Here is a 20,462-nt window from a genome sequence, read left to right as displayed (position 1 = left end):
GCGGTAGAATTATACCCAAGGCATCCCCTACCTGTCGTAAGAGACGACCAAAAGGGGCCCCAGAAGTTCTCAAGTTGGGAGCGCGGTTTGGCGACCTTGGGGCCCTTACCTGAGTCCTGACGTTACTTCCACATTCTTGCGCCAGGCTCCTGACTTTCATCTATATGATCAGACCTTTCTTGGTCAACTCTTGTCGTTTACCGACCCCAGCGGTATTTGCTTAGCGAGTCCTAGGGAGTCTTCAATATTCACGCCCTTCATGGCCCTTGTTTTGCTTTGGCCGATGTCTTCATTTTTCGAAGTGTCGGGTCCCTTCCATTCTTTCTCTCTGATTAGTGTTTTATGTAGAGGGTGGTTACAAGCCTCCGTGGCTCAGGTAGCAACACGCCGGCCTCTCACCGCTGGGCTCCGTAGTTCAAATCCCGGTCACTCCATGTGAGGTTTGTACTGGACAAAGCGGAGGTGGGACAGGTTTTCCTCCGGGTACTCTGATTTTCCCTGTCATCTTTAATTCCAACAACACTCCCCACTATCATTTAATTTCATCTGTTAGTCATTAATCATTGCCCCAGAGGAGTGTGACAGGCTTCGGCAGCCGGCACAATTCCTATCCTCGCCGCTAGATGGGGGCTTCATGCATTTCATCCCTGACCCGGTCAAATGATCGGAAACAGACTGTGGATTTTCATTTTCGTAGAGGATGGTTACTTCGTTGTACTTCCTCTTAAAACAATGATCACCACCTCCACCACCACCACCGTGGGTAATAACTCGATGTGATATGAGAAATAACTGACCACTATTTATTCACAACGACAGCTAACCTCCAACTGAGCGCCCGAGCCTGAGCCTGAGCCTCGCGGAGTGACTCGAGCGGCAGCTGTGGATTTAAATGAGATCCCCGACCTCATTGGGTCTTTTATCTCAACTTGACATGGGGCTGTTGAGAGAGCGTTGACTGTTGGTTCAGCTTGGGAAATTATTCCAGTATTTCTGAAAGGAAGTAGACGATGGATGATCGATTGAAATATGGTGGTGGATCGATAGAAATGTGGTGGTGGATAGATAGAAATGTGGTGATGGCTTTGTGGGACTCGGTAGGAGCGTAAGAGGGCGCTAGCGATTGGGGTGCTTCTGGATGTGTAGGGGCATTCAATGTGTCTGGGCGGGATAAACTTGGGTTTTGGAGTGGGGGACTAGATTTGGGTAGTGCTGGTTAATAAGAAGAGGAGGTTTCGAAGAAGATCTATGGTGGGGATGGTTTGTGGTGTGCTGTTCGAGTGGTGCTTGGGTAGGGGGATTAAGGTTTAGGTCCAGTAGGGGTGGTGGCATCTGATTTGTTGATTGCGACAGCTTGAGGTGTTTATTGACTGCGTAGTGCGATTTTATTGCCTTCTCAAGGAACGGCCAACCTGGGTTTTCCTCTGCAGTTGGCGCACGTAGGCTGGTCCCTTGGAACTGGGCAAACGGTGTGATGATGATTATTACCACATCTGTTGCATCGGATCTCATTTGTGCAGTTAGCGCCTGAGTGGTTCAACTGCAGGCAATTGTAGCACATATGGATAAGAGTGGATTGTAGGCAGGAATGATTTCGGTTTGGTCTGCTCGATTTGGTTGTGGATTGGCTGGCTGGCTGGTGAAGAAGGGCTTGGTGATTGCGGCGTAGGAACGGTTTGCTGCGAAACTGGTTGCTTATCGTTTTCTTCTGTGGTTAGGGGTTCGGTTTGGGCGGAGGTTTCAATAAGAGATGGTGACGGAGTGATTTTCGAGCAGCTTGCACACGTTGGGGAACCATCCTCCACTGTTTCTTTATCTTCTCTCTCGTCAGTTGGTTCGTCTTCTTCTTCTCCCTCATCAGTTGGTTCGTCGTCTTATTCTTCTTCTTCTCCTTCTCCTTCATCAATTGGTTCGTCTTCTTCTTCTCCCTCATCAGTTGGTTCGTCTTCTTCTCCCTCATCAGTTGGTTCTTCTTCTTCGTCTTCTTCCTCATCAGTTGGTTCGTCGTCTTCTTCTCTCTCATCAGTTGGTTCGTCTTCTTCTTCCTCTTCTCCCTCATCAGTTGGCTCGTCTTCTTCTTCCTCTTCTCCCTCATCATTTGGTTCGTCTTCTTCTTCTACTTCTCTCTCATCAGTTGGTTCGTCGTCTTCTTCTTCTTCTTCCTCATCAGTTGGTTCGTCTTCTTCTCCCTCATCAATTGGTTCGTCTTCTTATTATTATTCTTCTTCCTCAGGTTCTGGCTTGGGATAACATTTGAGGGGCGAGAGTAATTTGGTATTGGAGTTTCCTTGATCATATCTATTCTTGAGCAGAGTTCGCTCATTTGATTTTCATGTAAGGGGGTGGTCAACAGGAGGTTATTATGCGTTTCTTCTATTAACGCAACGTGAGTAGGGATAAGGTCTTGGATGGCGTCTATGAATGTCATCCGGTTCAATGGGATAGATCCTGTGAGGCGGAGCGGAATTATCTCACAGGATCTATCCCATTGAACCGGATAAACACGGCGCCATTTTATAACAGAGTGTGACGTCACATGTTGAGCACAATTTCTGCTATTTATTGAAAACTACAATTCAGATTTTCATTTTGTTTTTGCAACAGATAGTCACTTGTTTTGTCTGTCATCTGAGACATTTAACATAATCGTAAGTTACTCTCGGCGATATACGCGCTCTACCCAAACACTAAAAGAATCTTACATTTTTATTTCCATGTGTCCGTTGTCGAGGAGCGTAAGTCTACGTTAAAAAACTAAGTATTTCCTCAAAGGGCATGAAGGGCGTTGGAGAGGTGGAGGGTAAGGGGTTCCACTGTACGTAACCTCGGCACTTAATGGGGTAGAATGATTACAGTTCTACGCCCGGCCGCCTTTGGCGGCAGGAATTAACCTGGTACTCATTTTTGGTGCAGGCTGAGTGAACCTCAGGGCCATGTTCACCTCCGGAAGTGGAAACCTCGTTTCTTAAATTTGTCGACTTCCTGGTGAGGAATCGAACCCACGTCCTTATGGGTGAACCACCACCTCGGCCAGGCAGCCTGATTTATACTGGCGGTCGATAATCACGTGAACCGGGTATAAGAGCGTTAGAAGGTTGGTCATACTGATTAATAATTTGAAAAAAGTAATTGTATATCTCGCGCTATAATCATTTTTTCAGTTAACCGATCAGATGACTTCGCGGGGAATTCAAATGGGGTTTGCGATGCGGTGTTGCTAAATCTGTACCTGATATCAGACCAGCTTGACAGAACCTGTCGAAGAAACTACGCCAGAGGAGGGATTTGAACACACACCCTCCCCTCCCCCCGAGCTGACATCTCCCTGCGGGTGGGGCCGGTAGAATAACAATTAATAAAAATGATATTGGCCTTACGTCCCTCTAACTACTTTTACGGTTTTCGGTGACGCCAAGGTGCCAGAATTTAGCCCCACAGGAGTTCTTTTACGTGCCGGTGAATCTACCCACACGAGGCTGACGTACTTGAGCACCTTCAAATACCACCAGACTGAGCCAGGATCGAACCTGCCAATTTGGCAACAGAAGAACAGCGCCTCAACCGTCTGAGCCACTCAGCCCGACAAATTGGATTTTTTTGTAGCCCTTACCAGTGGCGTAAACTCCGTGAATGCAAACATTCATTGCATGCGTTATGCTAACGCAAAGAACTGTCTGAAGTACAATTTTAGGTTGTTTCAAGTCAAATATTAACGATTTCACCTTTCAGAAGTTCAAAAGTTCCGCGCAGCTGTAATAGTTCCAATGCCTGACTACGTGAGGTGCTGGTGTAATCTCGCCATCTATTCCACTCTAGAAAGAAATAGACAGCAAATGAAGGAGTTAAGGATGTAAGGCATTCAATCTTAAACGCAGTCGTCTTGGAGACAGTAAAGAGTGCGGATGTGCTGAGTATAGCGCGGAGCAGCGGAACAATGGGTATCACGTTGACTCAATACAGGATAGCGATTGGGAGATGGAACGCCATAAAGGGAAGAAAAATGGAGACAAGAATGGAGCGAAAAGGTGAAAATAGAAGGGTGGTGGCTACTCTACTGGTGGCGGTGGTGGTGATGGTGTTATTGTTAATAGGAGGGGTGGAAATTAATCCTGGCCCAGGACCAGTGGGTTCCATTGGATGGGAAGAATTGGAAGCAATAAGAGAGATGATAAGAGAGGCATGCCAGACAGAACAAATAAAGGAAATGTTTAGAGAGCTATCCATGGACTTTATGGACCTAAAGTCGAGTATTAAGGAAGACGTAAAGAAGATACTAGAAGAAGAAGGATGTAATAAAGATGAGTTGGACGTGTTGAAACAGAAAGTAAGAAGTTTGGAGCGAGACCTGAGAGATACTAAGAGACTAGTAGAGAAGAGTGTGCAAGATAGTGTGAGAAAAAATATTTTCATATATGGTGTCCAAGAAGAAGAAAAAGAAACACAAGTGGAACTAGTATACAAAGTGGTGTAGGTGATACAGAATAGAATGAAAATCAATTTTAGCGAAGTAGATATAGACGATGTGCATCGTGTGGGGAAAATGAAGGGCAAAAGGCCAATCAGAGTGAAATTATTATCCACCCTGATGGCTGACATTGTGATAAGGAACTTGAGCAATTTAAATGGAGAGAAAGTGTGGATAAGAAGGGAGATGAACAGAGAAAACATCGAGAAGAACAGGATCCTAAATAGACACTTAAAAGACGCAAAAAACAAGGCCTCAAAGCCTATATCAGAGGACAACAATTGGTGGTTGGAGACGGAAGATGGAATCGTATATGGGGAGTAAACCAGCTAAAAAAACTTGATGAAGATCACTTACAACAACAGAAGGAGCCCGGGACGGCAGAGGGAGCAGCAAGGAAGGTCACGAGGAAAAGTGGTAGTGACGTAGTGGAGTGTGATATTACGGAAGTGAGTGAAGTCCACATCATATCAGGTGCAGAAAGCAGAGAGCTGCTGACCAGCAGAGCCAGCAAACAGATGGTCGGGACTGCGGAGACCTTGAAGAGTCAGCGAAGCGTAGAGTCACAGGAAGCAAGTAATGTGTCACAAGTGGTGCTGAGTGGAATGAAAAGTGTAATTGAAGACAATAGGAGCCAGGGTAAGGATACATCCTCACCGAATAAAAGGAATACAGAAAACAAAATAGAGAGAAGACAGGTATTAAGTAAGGAAAGATCATTAAGTTCGAAGGATTTATGGGTAAAGAAAAAAGGCGTAGGCACGGAGAAAGGGAAGGAGGACGAGAGGAATGAAGAAGGGGATAGAAATGGAGAAGACTTACAAGAAAGAGTGACAGGGAGTAGGGGTGGAAGTGGAGAAGTACAGAAGCAGAGAGGGGGAGGGAAAAATAACTAGAGATGACAATAGGGTTGTGGAATATCGAGGGGTTGATGGGGAAACTAGGAAATAAAGAAATAGAAGAATTAGTCAACGAGTTTGAGATCATTGCCCTTGGTTAGGGAAAGAGATTGAAATCAAATGGGATGGGTATAGAGTAGTTAACGTCACTAAGAAAAAAATAAGGAGGATGGGAAGGAATCCGGGAGGGATAACTGTCTTAATAAAAATGAGATAGTAGGGAGAGTAGAGAGAATACAGAATGAACTGGAAGGAGTGGTGTGGTTTAGAGTCAAAATGGGAAGATAAGAGGAGTCAATTTTTATAGCTCTCTTGTAGAACCATCCTAAGGATTCAGTTTATGCGAATAAGAATTTTTTGAAGATGTGATTGAAGAAATAAATAAAATTAAAGGTACATATGTAGAAGATGGAATGATACTAATAGGAGATTGGAATGCAAGAGTGAGCAATAGGGTACCGAATTATGGGAGGGAGGATACTGAAGTGAGAGGATACAGAAGGAACAGTAAGGACAAAGAGATAAATAGTAATGGAGTAAAGTTGCTAGAACTATGTGCTATAGAAAAATTATATATTTTAAATGGCTGGATGAAGGGAGACAGTACGGGAGAATTGACATTCATTACATCGAAGGGAGGGAGTGTGGTAGATATAGGAGTAAGCTCGGAAACAGCTTTAAGGAAAATAATAAATTTTGAGGTGGTAGAATGTGGGTCAACTGATCACATGCCCATTAAGATAAAATTAAGAGAGGAAAATGGCGAAGTAAAGAGAGGGTTAAGAAAAAGCATGAGGCATAAAGAGAGATGGAAGTATATTTGGAATGAAACTACTATTGAGAAATTGAGATTGGAGCTAAGGGAGAGGGGAGATAGTATAAGAGTAGAAGCAGAAAGAATGCTGGAAGAAGAGGACATAGACAAAGCTTTAAAAATAATAGAGCGCCCTGTATGGGAGGTGGGAAAGAAAGTAAAGATAAGAAAGGAGGGAGACAGGAACAGAGACACGAGATGGTTCGATGAAGATTGTCAGAGGGAACGGGAGATAGTTATGTCAGCACTAGAAAAGTTTAAGAAAGGAGGGAAACAAGAAAAAAGAGAGGAATATTGTAAATAAAGAAGAGAATACAAGAAGCTACTGAATGAGAAAAAGAAATGCTGGAGAGAGACGGAAGCAGAAAGAGTGAACAGATATTGCTAAGAGAAAAGATTTGAGAGGATATGGGAAACCATAAACAAACTTAAGAGAACAGGCCTACGGGGAAGGGAACAAGCATAGATGAAAACGAGTGGGTAGGGTATTTTGCAGGTCTTTTGAGTGGGAGAGGGGACTGGCATGGGGAAAAAAGTAGGACATTTATCCAAAGAGATTTGCAAATAGGAGTACAGCTATTAGATGGAGAAATAACAATTCAAGAAGTAACTAGTGTGTTAAGTAAATTAAAAACGAAAGTTGCGGGTGGGGCAAATGGTATTACTAATAGAGTATGGAAAGAAGTAGGGACAAACGAATCGATGTTGAAGGTGATGGTTAAATTTTTTAACAAGCTATGGCAATCGGCGAAATTTCCTAGTGAATGGAGAAAAGGAGTATTATGTCCCATTTACAAGAATAAAGGGAGTCGAAGTGATCCTAATAACTACAGAGGGATAACACTCCTGGATTCGTTATCGAAGGTATACACAGGAATTTTAACCAATAGGATTTTAAATTGGGCAGAGAAGTATGGAAGGATTTCGGAGTATCAAAATGGGTTCAGAAAAGAGAGAAATTCTGTGGATAATATATGGATTTTTGATACCCTAATTACGAAATATGTCAGGATAGCAGGGATAAGATTATATGTAGCAGCAATAGATTTGGAGAAAGCCTTCGATACAGTGAACAGGGAGGCGTTGTTTACTAGGCTAAGGGATATTGGGTTATCAACGAAAATGAGAATGGCAACAGAAGGAATATACGAGGAAGTAATGGTGACGATTAAATTACAAGGGGGTGAACTGAGTAAGTGTATTGAATCCAAGAGGGGTGTAAGACAAGGCTGTAAACTGTCACCGATATTATTTTTATTGTTTATAAACAATATATTAGACGGTCATAGAGGAGAGGGTTGGCAATGTCCTTGGATAAGCAAACGGGAAATACGTGGACTGTTATTTGCGGATGATTTATTGATTTTGGCACTAACAGCACGGGGGTTGAGAAAAGGGCTAGAAGAGGTGGTGCAATATACAAAAAGATGGGCACTTAGAATAAATGTACAGAAGACACAAATAATGGTACGCAGGAAAAGGAAAGACAAGAAAGAAAAGAAATTTTGGATAGTAGAACAAGAAGAAATCAGACCAGAAAAAAATTGAGTATTTAGGAGTGAAAATTAGTAGCAACGGAACATGGAAGGAACAGATCAAATCAGCTAAATTAAAAGGGAGAGGAGCATTGGCTATAGTGGGGGTATTAGAAAATAAATTCCCGGATATTAAATACAAAATTCAAAAAATGGTGTTTCAATCAATGGTTAAAGGAAAAATGTTATATGGAGTAGAAGTGTGGGGATTGGAGGAGAATAGAAATGAATTAAACCGGGTGGTGGCTAAATTTAGTAAGATTATGTTGGGGGTTCCAAACTGTACAGCTAATGTAGGGACTAGATTAGTATGTAAAGAATCGATAGATATCACTATAGCAAAGAGGGTAATGAAGTATTGGATGAGATTGGAAGAAGGAAAAGGAGGAGATTTAGTACAAGAGGTGTATAGGTTCCAGAAGAGTATGGAGAACGAAGAGTACTGGGTGAATAAGTGCAAAAACAAATTACGAAGGATAGGATTAGAAGAATGGTGGGAAAGATGGGGAGAGAGGAAAGATTGGGTATTGAAAAAAGTAGCAAAGAGAGTGGCTGATATAGAAAGACAGACTTTAATTATGGAATGTAGGGAAAGAGACTCATTATCAGTTTTAAACAAATTAGTAGAAACTACGAACCCAAGAACCGAATTTGAGGGTAGGAGGAGAAAAAGAGGATTATACTGGTGGGTTTTGGGAATTCCAAAAAATTTAGGATGGATAGGTCGAGAAAAGAAGGATAGATGTATCTTATGTGGAGAGGGATGGTCGGATATGCATATTTTTTCTAAATGTAGCGAATTAGAAGAGATGAAAAGGAAAGTGTTGAATACGAAAGAGATAGAAAAAGTAGAAATGGGTCATAAGATGACGACGTGGCTATGTAGAGAATGGGAAAGAGAAACAAACATATCAAAATATTTAAATTTGGTTAGAGCCAGGTTTGTAAAAAAATTAAGTGAACAATAGAAAGGTGTTATGTTCCAGATAATGATTGCCAAAGGGAAAAGATTGTAGTATAGTGTTGGAAATATGAAGAATGTATGATATTTAGGGTAAGCGACGCAAAAAATATATTATGATAAATAATTTTAGGACAAAGAGTTGAAAATAAGAAAGAATGGTTTTATTAGACTATAATGGACAGTCCAGTGTTGCTCAATGGTGTATATAAAACAAACTCTAAGACATAGTGTTGTCAATATAGTGGTTATTATAAGGTAGATGAATAGGTGTAAGTGAAGAAGAGACGGAAAGATGTGAATAAGAGAGGGAGTGGGGATTATAAGGGGAAGGATGAGATGAGACCGACCCATCCTAAAGTGTGATAAACAAACATGTCCGTACATAAAGAAAATGGAGGTTCAAGATGGAAGAGGCAATGTGCAACACGACGACACAGATTAGATTAGTAGGCGGGACAATAGATAAGAACGGGACGAATCGCTGGACGGTCCGGCTTCCACGTCGGCGATTCGTCACACAAAGAAGGGGAGGGAAATACATTGTCATAGAGGTTTAGGTGGGGACGATATCTGATCCACGGGTGTGGCTGAGAGCGGTATGATGGCAGGAAGGCGTTCCCTCATCACCAAGGATACCGCGATCAGCCATGTGTCTCTTTTCTTTTTGTTAGGTAGTTGTAGGGAGTAGAAATTTAAGTTTTAGTGAAGCGCGGTGCAGTTGATGGTCTGGAGATCCGCCTCAGCAGCATCTTCAAATTAGTTTAAGTGTGTTTTTGTGTGTTTTCTTAGTTTTCGTCTTTTTCTCTCTGCTTTGTTTTGTTGAAAGATAGAATAGATTTTGTTGGTTTATGTAGCCTAGTGGGTGCCCTAACATGTGGATAGGACATCCGCCCTTGTTAGGAGCATCGTAGTAGATTTAGTAAGTGGGTTTTTGTGGTTTTTTAGTTTTTTCTTTTTTCTCTCTGCTTTGTTTTGTTGAACGATAGAATAGATTTTGTTTGTTTATGTAGCCTGGTGAGTGCCCTAACATGTGAACAGGACATCCGCTCTTGTTAGGAGCATCATAGTAGATTTAGTGAGGTAGTTAGGTAGTTTTAGGAGAGTTATAATATATATTATATGTTTGTATGTTTGCCTTTGTGGTCTTTATTGCCTGTAAACCGAAGGTGTAAACTAGGGTGGGCAATAAAAAAATGTTTAATACTTAATACATTCAATCTTAAAATTGCGTTCGGTGGCAGGCATAGTTCTGAAACCCTCCGAATGATGTCGCTTCAATTGAAAATTGGTCAGACTTTGTCATCCCATATACGTGCTGCCCTCTATCATCTGTTAGCAACTTGGAGAAAGTCAGCATGTCCAAGTTTTCAGCGGACGGCACCCAAGGATTACACCCCAGCGAGAACCCAACGTGACGAAACTCACCAATGCCACTGGGGTGACTTACTCCAGTGCTTGAGTTGTGGCTGACTAGTGAGTTCATTCATTGAGTGTTTTGCTGATTAGTGAGTTCATTCTGTGTGTGCTGTTCCTGCGTTATTCGTCGTTTTCGGTGTTTTATATTTTGTGCATATGTGGTATTAACGATGGACGGGTCTAAAACGGATATAATTTTAAATCTGTTTGAAAAGCCATTTACTGGGCAATCATTTGATGAAAAGATTCAAATAGTTTAAGCCGGGAGACCTCTCCCTTCCCTCACAAATTTAAAAACAGAAAACAAGAATTGTGTTCGCACGTTCAATCGAGAAACTTACAGTAAAACTGTTTGGCTCTGCGGCTGAGTTACTAAACAAATTATTATGTTGGCCTTGCTTACTGTTTGTTGCTGAAAATTCCCCTTGGAACAGCAAGAAACGTGGATATGCAGATCTAAACAATCTGCACACTGCTATTACGAGGCACGAGAAATCAGATTGTCATATCCACGCATGGAAATCCTTTGATACCTTTGGTAAAACTAGGATGGATTTGTAGTTGGATAAGCAGAAGCAGGAAATTGTTCTAAGGCACAACGAAGCCGTTAAGAAAAACAGGGAAATTCTGAAACGGCTGACTGCCGTGGCATGCTCTTTGGGGAAGCAAGAGTTACCATTCCGTGGGCACAATGAGGCTAGTGAATCCAACAACAGAGGGAATTGCATAGAACTATTAAATTGTTAGCCGAGTTTGATGAAAAATTAGACAGTCATTTCACAACAGCGAGTGTATTTACAGGACTCTCTCCACTCGTTCAGAAGGATTTTATTCAAAGTATCTGCACTGTAATGGCCGCTGAAATAATGATTCAGGCTGGGGAAGCTAAATTCGTAGGAATTATGATCGATGAGACTTTTGATGTTTCGAAATTTTCCTTTTTTCCTCAGATACGTTCATGTCCGGCTCCATGGCTAAATGGTTAGCGTGCTGTCCTTTGGTTACAGGGGTCCCGGGTTCAATTCTCGGCAGGGTCGGGAATTTTAACCATAATTGGTTAATTCCCCTGGCACGGGGACTCGGTGTATGTGCCGTCTTCATCATCATTTCATCCTCATCACGGCGCGCAGGTTGCCTAAGGGAGTCAAAATAAAAGGACCTGCACCGGGCCTCTCCGGAGGCCACACGCCATTAATTTTTTTTACTAGTGGCTTTAGTCGCACCGACACAGATAGGTCTTATGGCGACGTCGGGATAGGAAAGGCCTAGGAGTTGGAAGGAAACGGCCGTGGCCTTAAGTAAGGTACAGCCCCAGCATTTGCCTGGTGTGAAAGTGGGAAACCACGGGAAACCATTTCAGGGCTGCCGACAGTGGGGTTCGAAACCACTATCTCCCGTATGCAAGCTCACAGCCGCGCGGCCAACTCGCCCGGTCACGCCAATATTATTATTATTATTATTATTATTATTATTATTATTATTATTATTATTATTATTATTATTATTATAGATACGTTCATAATGGTGATGTTATTGAAAGATTTGTTGGTTTATATAATGTGAGTTCTGATAGAACAGCGAATGCACTGGTGAGACTTACGATTGAGTGTCTGGATCAGTGTTGCCAACCGAGAAATATTTTATCCGCTAAATTTTAGTTTTAAATCCGCTAAATTCCGCTAAATTTCGAATGAAATCAAAACAGCATATACCAGTTTTTTGTACAGAGGAATTTAAGTCGACATTCACCAGTTTTAGAACAGGGTTTCATACTCCTCTCCTCTCCTGTGGTTTCATTTATGAAGCCTTGGTAACATTTCTTTTCGAAATATCTGATGCCAATTCATGATCACTGCAACAATTTTTCATTCGTTTCAATCCTGATCGAATGGTAAACAATAGCGGTAGACATTCAAGCTTTTTTTTTTACCTAATGTAAATGGCTGAGAGCTCTTCCAACAACAGCATTAGACCAATATCCTAAATCTTTATCAATCTTGTAGAGCAACTCGTCGACTTTGCAGCTCACCAGCAGTGATTATTTTAATTTTTCAGATCTATTTCGAAAGGTTTTTCACTTTCATTACTTTTCATAGCCAAGAAATATTTAAGGAAATTTATATTTACCAATATCTGCTGTCAAAATATCACATTTAGTATCTCGGAACAATTCTTCTGGCGATATGGTCTGCCGATTTCGACTGGAATGATTTATTAATTTTCCAACGTTTTGATAAAGAGGGTTTCAGGAAAACAAGATAAAGTGTATTAATTATATCACTGTTTGGCAGTGAAACACTTTACATTTGACTTTATTCCTTGAAAATGGGCCATTAACTCAAGCCATTTGGAACGGACACGATTTCTTGCGACTTGAATAGACAGCCATCTTGTGTCACTTTGCTACACCATTCCTTTCGGCATAGAAACACGGTATCAAACACAACATACCCAGCTCACCATAATTTCGGTGACGATTACAGCAGAAGCAGATAATTATGATAAGTTCTATATTATTGTTTCTCCTTACGATAAAATATGATAATGCTACCGCTAAAAACCGTTATCAGAAGTTTGAAAATCCGTCAAAAATTCCGCTGTCCGCTAAAAGGAAATTTTATCCACTGTTCCGTTTAAAATTCCGCCAAATTTAGCGGAAAATCCACTGAGTTGGCAACACTGGTCTGGAAAACTTTGACTGCCGCGAAAAATTAGTTGCGCAGACTTTCGATGGGGCGGCAGTGCTTGCAGGTCAGCTGAATGGTGTGCAAGCTAAATTAAAAGAAGTAGATCCTGTACTGTATTCACCCACTGCTACGCTCACAAGCTTAATTTAGTATTCTCTCAAGCCGTGTCATGTACAAAAGAATGTCGTATATTCTTCGCAACTCCTAAACTAGCTCCAACAAGGTGGAACTATTCTAGCTGTTTAGTACAGACCATCGCGGAATATCGTGCTCCTCCCCAAGAGCTTTACGAAAGTATTTTGGAGGAACCGGGGAACTGGGATAACAATACAATTAATGAGGCAAGCGGGTTTCTCGCGAAGTTAATAGAATTTCAGTTCAATTTTCTTCTGAACGTTTTTAATGAAATATTTTCATTGACTGACGTTATATATAACTTCCTTCAATCTAAGACCCTAGACATTCTATACTGCACTAGAGAAGTGAATTCTTTAGAAACTAATGTATGTATAATGCGAAACAGTGGATTTGCTAACGTCTGGGACGGAACAGAAGAGAAGTTTGATCCACCAAGGAAGAGAAGAAAGGAAGAAACTTCATTTTCGGTTAAAGATGAGTATGGAAGGGTTTACCTGGAAATACATGATATTATTCTAGCACAGTTAAAATATCGCTTCTGTTCATTAGATCTGTCCTTCATTGAAATGCTTGATTGTAAGAAATTTTCATTTTTTCCGGCGATCTTCCTGAAGAGCAATTTAGTAAATTGATTTTTGATATAATAAGACTTAATCTGAATAGAGGGCAATGTTCACTTCTGAACATTTCAAAGATAAGACTGTGGCTCAAATCCAGAAATTCCTATTGACCAGTGGTCTCCACAGCAGCCTTCCCGAGCTTTATAAGTTGTGCACATTGATTACAACTATTCCCGCTACATCATCATCATCATCATCTGTAGAACGCTTTTTCTCAGCCCTAAAGCGAATAAAATATTTCGTCCGTGATTCCCAAAGTCGTCTCTCTGCATTAGGAATGATGTCCATAGAGAAGGATCTTCTTGTTGAGATGAAAACACGTGAGGACTTCTATAGTGACGTCACCAAGGAATTTTGCAAAAGGAAACGCAGCGTCGAGTTCGCCTACATGTAATTAGGGTGAGTAGAATTGAAATTTACTTAATGCATTGTGTTACTGCATGGTTAATAGTTGCATGCCTCGGTGGAGATTCTAGGATACGCCACTGCCTGTTACACAGAGATCTACTTTCACTAGAGATCTCCACTCCACAAATCTAGGAGATATTCCAGTACTCGTCTATTACAGAGAGATCCACTTTAACTAGAGATCTCCACTCCACAAATCTAGGAGATATTCCAGTACTCACCTGTCACACAGAGATCCACTTTAACTAGATATCCACTCCACAAATCCAGGAGATATTCCAGTACTCACCTGTCACACAGAGATCCACTTTAACTAGATATCCACTCCACAAATCCAGGAGATATTCCAGTACTCACCTGTCACACAGAGATCCACTTTAACTAGAGATATCCACTACACAAATCCAGGAGATATTCCAGTACTCACCTGTTACAGAGAGATCGACTTTGACTAGAGATCTCCACTCCTCAAGTCTAGGGGAAGCTCCTCTGATACAGCGGTAAGTTCCAGCCTCTTGATAGAGCACTCTCTCCAGGGTAAGTTCAGGTCCTATACCGATGGGTTCTAATGTTCCTCCAGACCCCACTCTACTCCAACAAGACACTCCTTCAGAGGACGGACACACCAGCTGGACAGCACCACCTAGTGTCACCTCTACCAGCCGTCCGGTGATACTCGTCTTGTCGGTGTCAGGGTGTAGGGCAACATCGTCCTCATTGTCTGCAATACAGATAAACCCCTCAACTTAAACATCTGATGTTTAATTTTTAAGAACAACTTTTTTGTCAGTGTTTATATAAAACAGGCGCTAGCATAAATCAACGAGGAATTTGAAAAATGAATCACAATTCAAAGGGAGGAAATCAAAATTCTGAGATTTGCCTATGATACCGTTACTTTATCTGAGTCTGAAGGAAATCTGTAGAAATTGCTGAATGGATACAGTCTCGGAGAAGGAGCACAAGGAAATATTAGATTAGCAAATGAAGTATTAGGGGACACGGAACAAAAAAAAATAAAATGGAAAACATTTTTTTTCATTATTTTGAATTTTGTATCTGTGACAATTTCCCTTTCCAATGGTGTATAAATTATGATAATCCTCCTGATGGAATTATTTTTAATTAATTTAATTAATTTAATTTAATTAATTCACGCGACAGGTAACTTTTTTTTTTGCTAGGGGCTTTACGTCGCACCGACAACAGGTAATTTGACATTTAGACTGATGGAAGCAGTATTTTATATATACTTTATATATATTTTATATATACTATATACTAGCTGATGTACCCGCGCTTCGCTACGGGATTCTCAGAAAGACTGACTTTGTGGATTTCCTAACTAAAGTCTGCATACGTCATTACTAGGGCTCGGATGTTTAGGAAAAGTCATATTTTTTCTTTGTCTCTATTTTCTTGCCTGATTGGATTTTGGTGCAAATCAGGTGATTATAGTCACAATTAAGTGATTTTTATTTGTCATATAAATGCATATTTTGGCTATTTTTTGTCAAAAGGTCATATTTTGAGCTATTTTCGTAGAAACGTCATATTTCGGCGGTTTGGAGACAGCTGTAACTGTGCAAAATCATCGTCAACTTTTTTAATGACAACTAGTATTTACAAAACTGCTTTTGGGTATCACATCTGTAGTTAATACAAATGTAATACTCTGCCTCTTCTGTCAAGATCGCGCAGGAATTGTTTTCCTACAGTTTGTCAGCAAGTCGGACATATATTAAGTCGAACTTTGGAATTATATCGAGAGCAATTACTCGTTTAGAAGCTGCGAGCTTAGGAATTCATGCAAGTATTGAAACTGTGAGCACAACAATCACATGGAATAGTTACGTCAGTGTAAAATGGAAACTTTACAATGTGCTTAATCGAAGTGTCGGTTTTCGCTGTGTGTGCAAGATAAATGATGTTCTTAGAGTAGAAGGTACCAGTATATTTCAAGATAAGTGCATACTCGACAGCAGTGATTTAATATTATTTAAATATGCACCAATAACGTCTTGTAACGTAGAAAGGAGCTTCCCTTCTTACAAGAATGTGTTAAGTGATAATCGGAGGTATTTTGCGCCTGATGCTTTGAAGATGAATCTTGTCATACACTTCAATACCACCCGCGGAGGAGAATGAAAAAGTTACGCGAATTTGCACTATATGCCGAGCCGCCCTACCATAATGCATCGAAATACATCTACTTAATTCGTTTCGTGGTGCTCAATTTAAATTTGAACGCATTTGAGCAATATTAATGTAATCTGGGCTTAAACGTTCCAAAATATGTTTTAAATATAGATTGATTTCTAGTTTTCTTCGTATTTCAAATGACCAGTGAAGGGTACAAACATATTTTTACTTTTAAGATGTTGTGTAATCTATAATCTTAGCGAACTTAGTACTTTATAGGTATGCATTCACAAGTGAATCGAGGACAATAGACTGTGATTAACTGAGAAACATGTATATTCAGAAAATTAATATGAAAGTAAGAACAAAGAATTTAGTTAACAAATATGTATCAAAGGAATTGCCGTTTCGATTTATAACTTATTTTAAATTGGCCATATTAAAATTAATCATTTTCGGGTTATATTTTGTAATTTTTACGTCATATTTCGTCACTTTTGAGGTCATATTCGCTTGCTTATTTGGGCTATTTTTAGGTCTAAAACATCCGAGCCCAAGTCATTACAAAAACGTCAATAGGAATGTAGCTATTAAAAGTAATGTTATCATATAAAATACTCGATCAAATGGAAAAACTGCATATTTTCTCACTTTTAACGAATAGTTCTACGGTGCCGATCTAACAATTCAAAGTTCCAGATGACCAGGCAGCAGACAGCCATGGACACGTCTCATTCCAATCAGTGCCTCAGAGTAGGGATTGAATAGCTCGAATGCTATGATGAATCAGTGTGTTATGTACCAGTAGTATAGGAAAATTTATGAAACAGAGGAATGGCATGCTAAAGAAGAAAGTTACCTAACTCCTCAGCTACTTCCCGCTAATATTTAGACAGGCTGTTACACTCGTAGGACTGGGCGAGTTGGCCGCATGGTTAGGGGCGCGCAGCTGTGAGCTTGCATCCGGGATAATAATGGTTTCGAATTCCACTGTCGGCAGCCTTGAAGATGTTATTCCGTGGATTCCCAATTTCACAGCAGGCAAATGCTGCGGCTATACCTTGATTAAGGCCAAGGCCGCTTCCTTCACACTCATAGCTCTTTCCTATCCCATTGTCGCCATAAGACTTAACTGTGTCAGTGCGACGTAAGGCAACGGTCAATGTAATATTATTGTTGATCAATTTTATGAGCTTTCTATATTGTAGGCCTCCACATTTAGTTTTCTTTCGACTCTGTGGTCTTAGGGCGTCTTATAAAATTATTTATAGCGTAGACTGTAGTTCCTTATTCTCCGACTTTACATACCGATTTTCTTTAAATCCTGTCTACCCATTTTCTCGTGACTCGGCGCTGATAAGGACTTAGTAACAAAAATCCAAATTCATGAACATCTCTGATCATGGCCGGTTTGGTAACAATGTATAAGACATAAATGATCGGAAATATAATACTCATCGATAGGACCACTAATAACATAATTATTTTGGAATTAAATGTCAGGCCTACCCCTAAACTACCATTCCGTTCAGCGTGAATAAAATTATTTATGGCCCAGATTATAGCGACTTATTCCCCGAATTGGCATACCGATTTTCATTAAGATAGGACCATTAATAACATAAATATTTGAGAATTCCACTGTAGGCCTTCCCCTAAACTACCATTTTTCTAAGCGTGAATACAATTATTTATAGCTTAGGTTGTAGCGATTATTCCTAGACTTTCCCTACCGATTTTCGTTAAGATACGACCATTAATAATAAATATTTGAGAATTAAATTTTAGGCCTTCCCCTACTCTCCCATTTCACTCAGTGTGAGTAAAATTATTTATAGCCTAGTGAAATAAATGCAAACTAAGCTTTCCGACATCTTGTCTCTTTAATAATGTACACATTTTATACAGTTGCCAACCTACAAGACAAAGACTACTATAGGGAATAAATTTACCTAACATACCGCCCCACCAGAGATGTTTTTTTGCAGAAAAATAATAAAATGGAACATATTCACACAAAAATGCACTAGTCAAAAACAGGACAAACACGATTTTTATAACAGTACGTTGATAATGTTCAAGCAAACTGTAGTTTCATGATCATTCCCAGTTCGTTTCTGGCTATACACACAACTTGATAGGACGCATCATGGCACCAGAAGTGGTGTTGACAGTAGCTACTCTGGCGAGACCGTCATCTCCGAGATGGACCTTTTCCACCAATCCTAGGTTGTCATCCTTGATGAACACAAGATCACCAGGACGTAGGTTAGGATGCTCTTGTGTCCATTTGTAACGTTGCTGAAGTGTGTTGAGGTAATCCTTATACCACTTATTCCAGAAGTCTTGAGTCATTTTTTGTATATGTCTCCATTTAGAGAGACTATTGATGGGACAAGGTTTGAAATCGTTGTCGGGAAGTGCCGTGAGTTGCTCACCGATAAGGAAGTGTGATGGAGTGAGATAGGATGAATCTGTCGGATCATCGCTAAATCTGGATAGCGGGAGGCTATTCAGGCAAGCTTCGATCTGTGAAGATAGGGTAGTTAATTCTCCAAAGGTGAGTATTGTTGTTCCCATCGTTCTTCGAAGATAAAATTTAAATGCTTTTACCATGGATTCCCAAGCACTTCCCAAATGAGGTGCAGATGTAGGGATGAAGTGCCAGGTAATGCCTATTCCTTCTGCGATCTTCACAATTTCTTTTTCTTGCTTCGGATATTGTAAGAACTTCTGAAGTTCCTTTAATTCCATTATCGCTGTAGATATTGGCAGGACAACCTCGACGTGAGGTGAAACGACGTAGTGCTACTATGATTGCACTTGTTGTAAGATCAGAGATGATTTCGATGTGCACAGCTCTGATCGAAAGACATGTGAATATTCCAGCATAAGCCTTTCCTGTTGTCTTACTTCGTCGTGTGCCTATCCGTATTAGTAATGGGCCAGTGTAGTCTACTCCAACGTTCATAAAGGCTCTAGTAGGAGTAACCCTAAATCTTGGGAGGTTTGCCATTTTCCGTTGAGCTTCTGATTTTCTCAGTCTGAAGCATGTGTAGCACGAATGAATGCATTTCTTAACGATTTGGCGAATCCTTGGTATCCAATATCTCTGTCGCAGCGATGAAATGAGTAATGGAGGTCCTGCGTGTAGTAATCTTACATGTTCACTCAGGCAGACAAGTTTGGTGAGGTGATGATCAGGAGGAAATATAAGTTGATGCTTGGCTTCGTATGGAAGTGGTGCGTTTTGTAGTCTTCCTCCGACTCGAAGAAACCCATTTTGGTCCAGAATTGGGCTCAGACTCTTCAGTGTACTATTTGCATCAACAGCTTTACCTTATTTGAGGCAGAGTATTTCTCTTTAATAAGAGACCGATTGTACAATGTTGATACAGACCGTGAAGGCATGATTTACCTCTTGTGGTTTCAGTGGTGATGTATCGCGCTCACTGCGAGTTTTCTTGCAATTGGAAGAGAATCTGAGACACTGACCAACTGTTCTGAGTAATCTGTTTAAGGATGAGAATCTATTCAGGAATGTATCATCATCGTATTTTATGACAATAAGTGATGTTATAATTCTTTGGTCAGGGATCTTCGAGGTGTCGCATCCTGATTGTGCTGACCATGATGCAGGGTCTAGACGCAGCCAGTTGGGGCCTTCCTACCATAGTGCACTGTCTTGAAGAAGCCGTGGCTGTATTCCTCGTGATGCAAGATCTGCAGGATTGTCCAGTGATCCAATATGACGCCAATGGGAGGCTGGCACAGTGTCTTGAATTTCTGCCACCCTGTTTGCCACGAATGTTTTCCATTTTGTAGGACATCCGCGTAACCAAGCTAATACGATTGCTGAATCAGTCCAAAGTAGTACACCATCGGGGGTAGTGCGTAGAGTTTCAAGCGTTTTCTTGATGAGGCGAGCCAAAATTAAGACACCACATAATTCCAGACGGTGAACTGAAATCTGTTTTAGAGGTGCAACCCTTGATTTTGCACAAAGAAGTCTCGTGAGAACCTCGGCTTTTGGTTAACAGATCTTATGTACACGGCAGCCCCGTAAGCAGTCTGTGTGGCATCGCAGAAGCCATGTATCTCGATATTCTTCACTATCCCTTCACTGAGGATCAGTCTTGGAATTTTGCAATTATTAAGTAGTGGTGTTTGTTGATATAGGTCAATCCAGGTATCGAGCAAATTCCCGAGTAGTTGATCATCCCATCCTGAACCTTCTTGCCACAGGCGTTGCATGAAGACTTTGAAGAGAACAACTACGGGTGTTATCAGCCTTAGTGGGTCGAATATTGATGATATTATGGACAGCACCATACGTTTTGAGCACTTGCATTCCCTTGAGATCGATTGATGTGG

At 40.8% G+C, this 20,462-nt stretch overlaps 1 protein-coding gene across 1 annotated transcript in view; it reads right to left on the bottom strand.

Moving 5' to 3' along the window:
* LOC136885355 (nephrin-like) overlaps positions 1-20,462 on the bottom strand; it is a 424,800-nt gene that overhangs the window by 59,886 nt on the left and 344,452 nt on the right. The window contains exon 7 of the mRNA XM_068230401.1: positions 14,374-14,659. Coding sequence (XP_068086502.1) covers positions 14,374-14,659 — 286 coding nt within the window. The remainder of the gene's footprint in view (positions 1-14,373; positions 14,660-20,462) is intronic.

Source organism: Anabrus simplex, chromosome 14 (genome assembly GCF_040414725.1).
Source record: "Anabrus simplex isolate iqAnaSimp1 chromosome 14, ASM4041472v1, whole genome shotgun sequence".
Taxonomy (NCBI): domain Eukaryota; kingdom Metazoa; phylum Arthropoda; class Insecta; order Orthoptera; family Tettigoniidae; genus Anabrus; species Anabrus simplex.
Note: the sequence above shows the minus strand (reverse complement) of the source record. Positions and strands in the feature narration are given on the sequence as shown.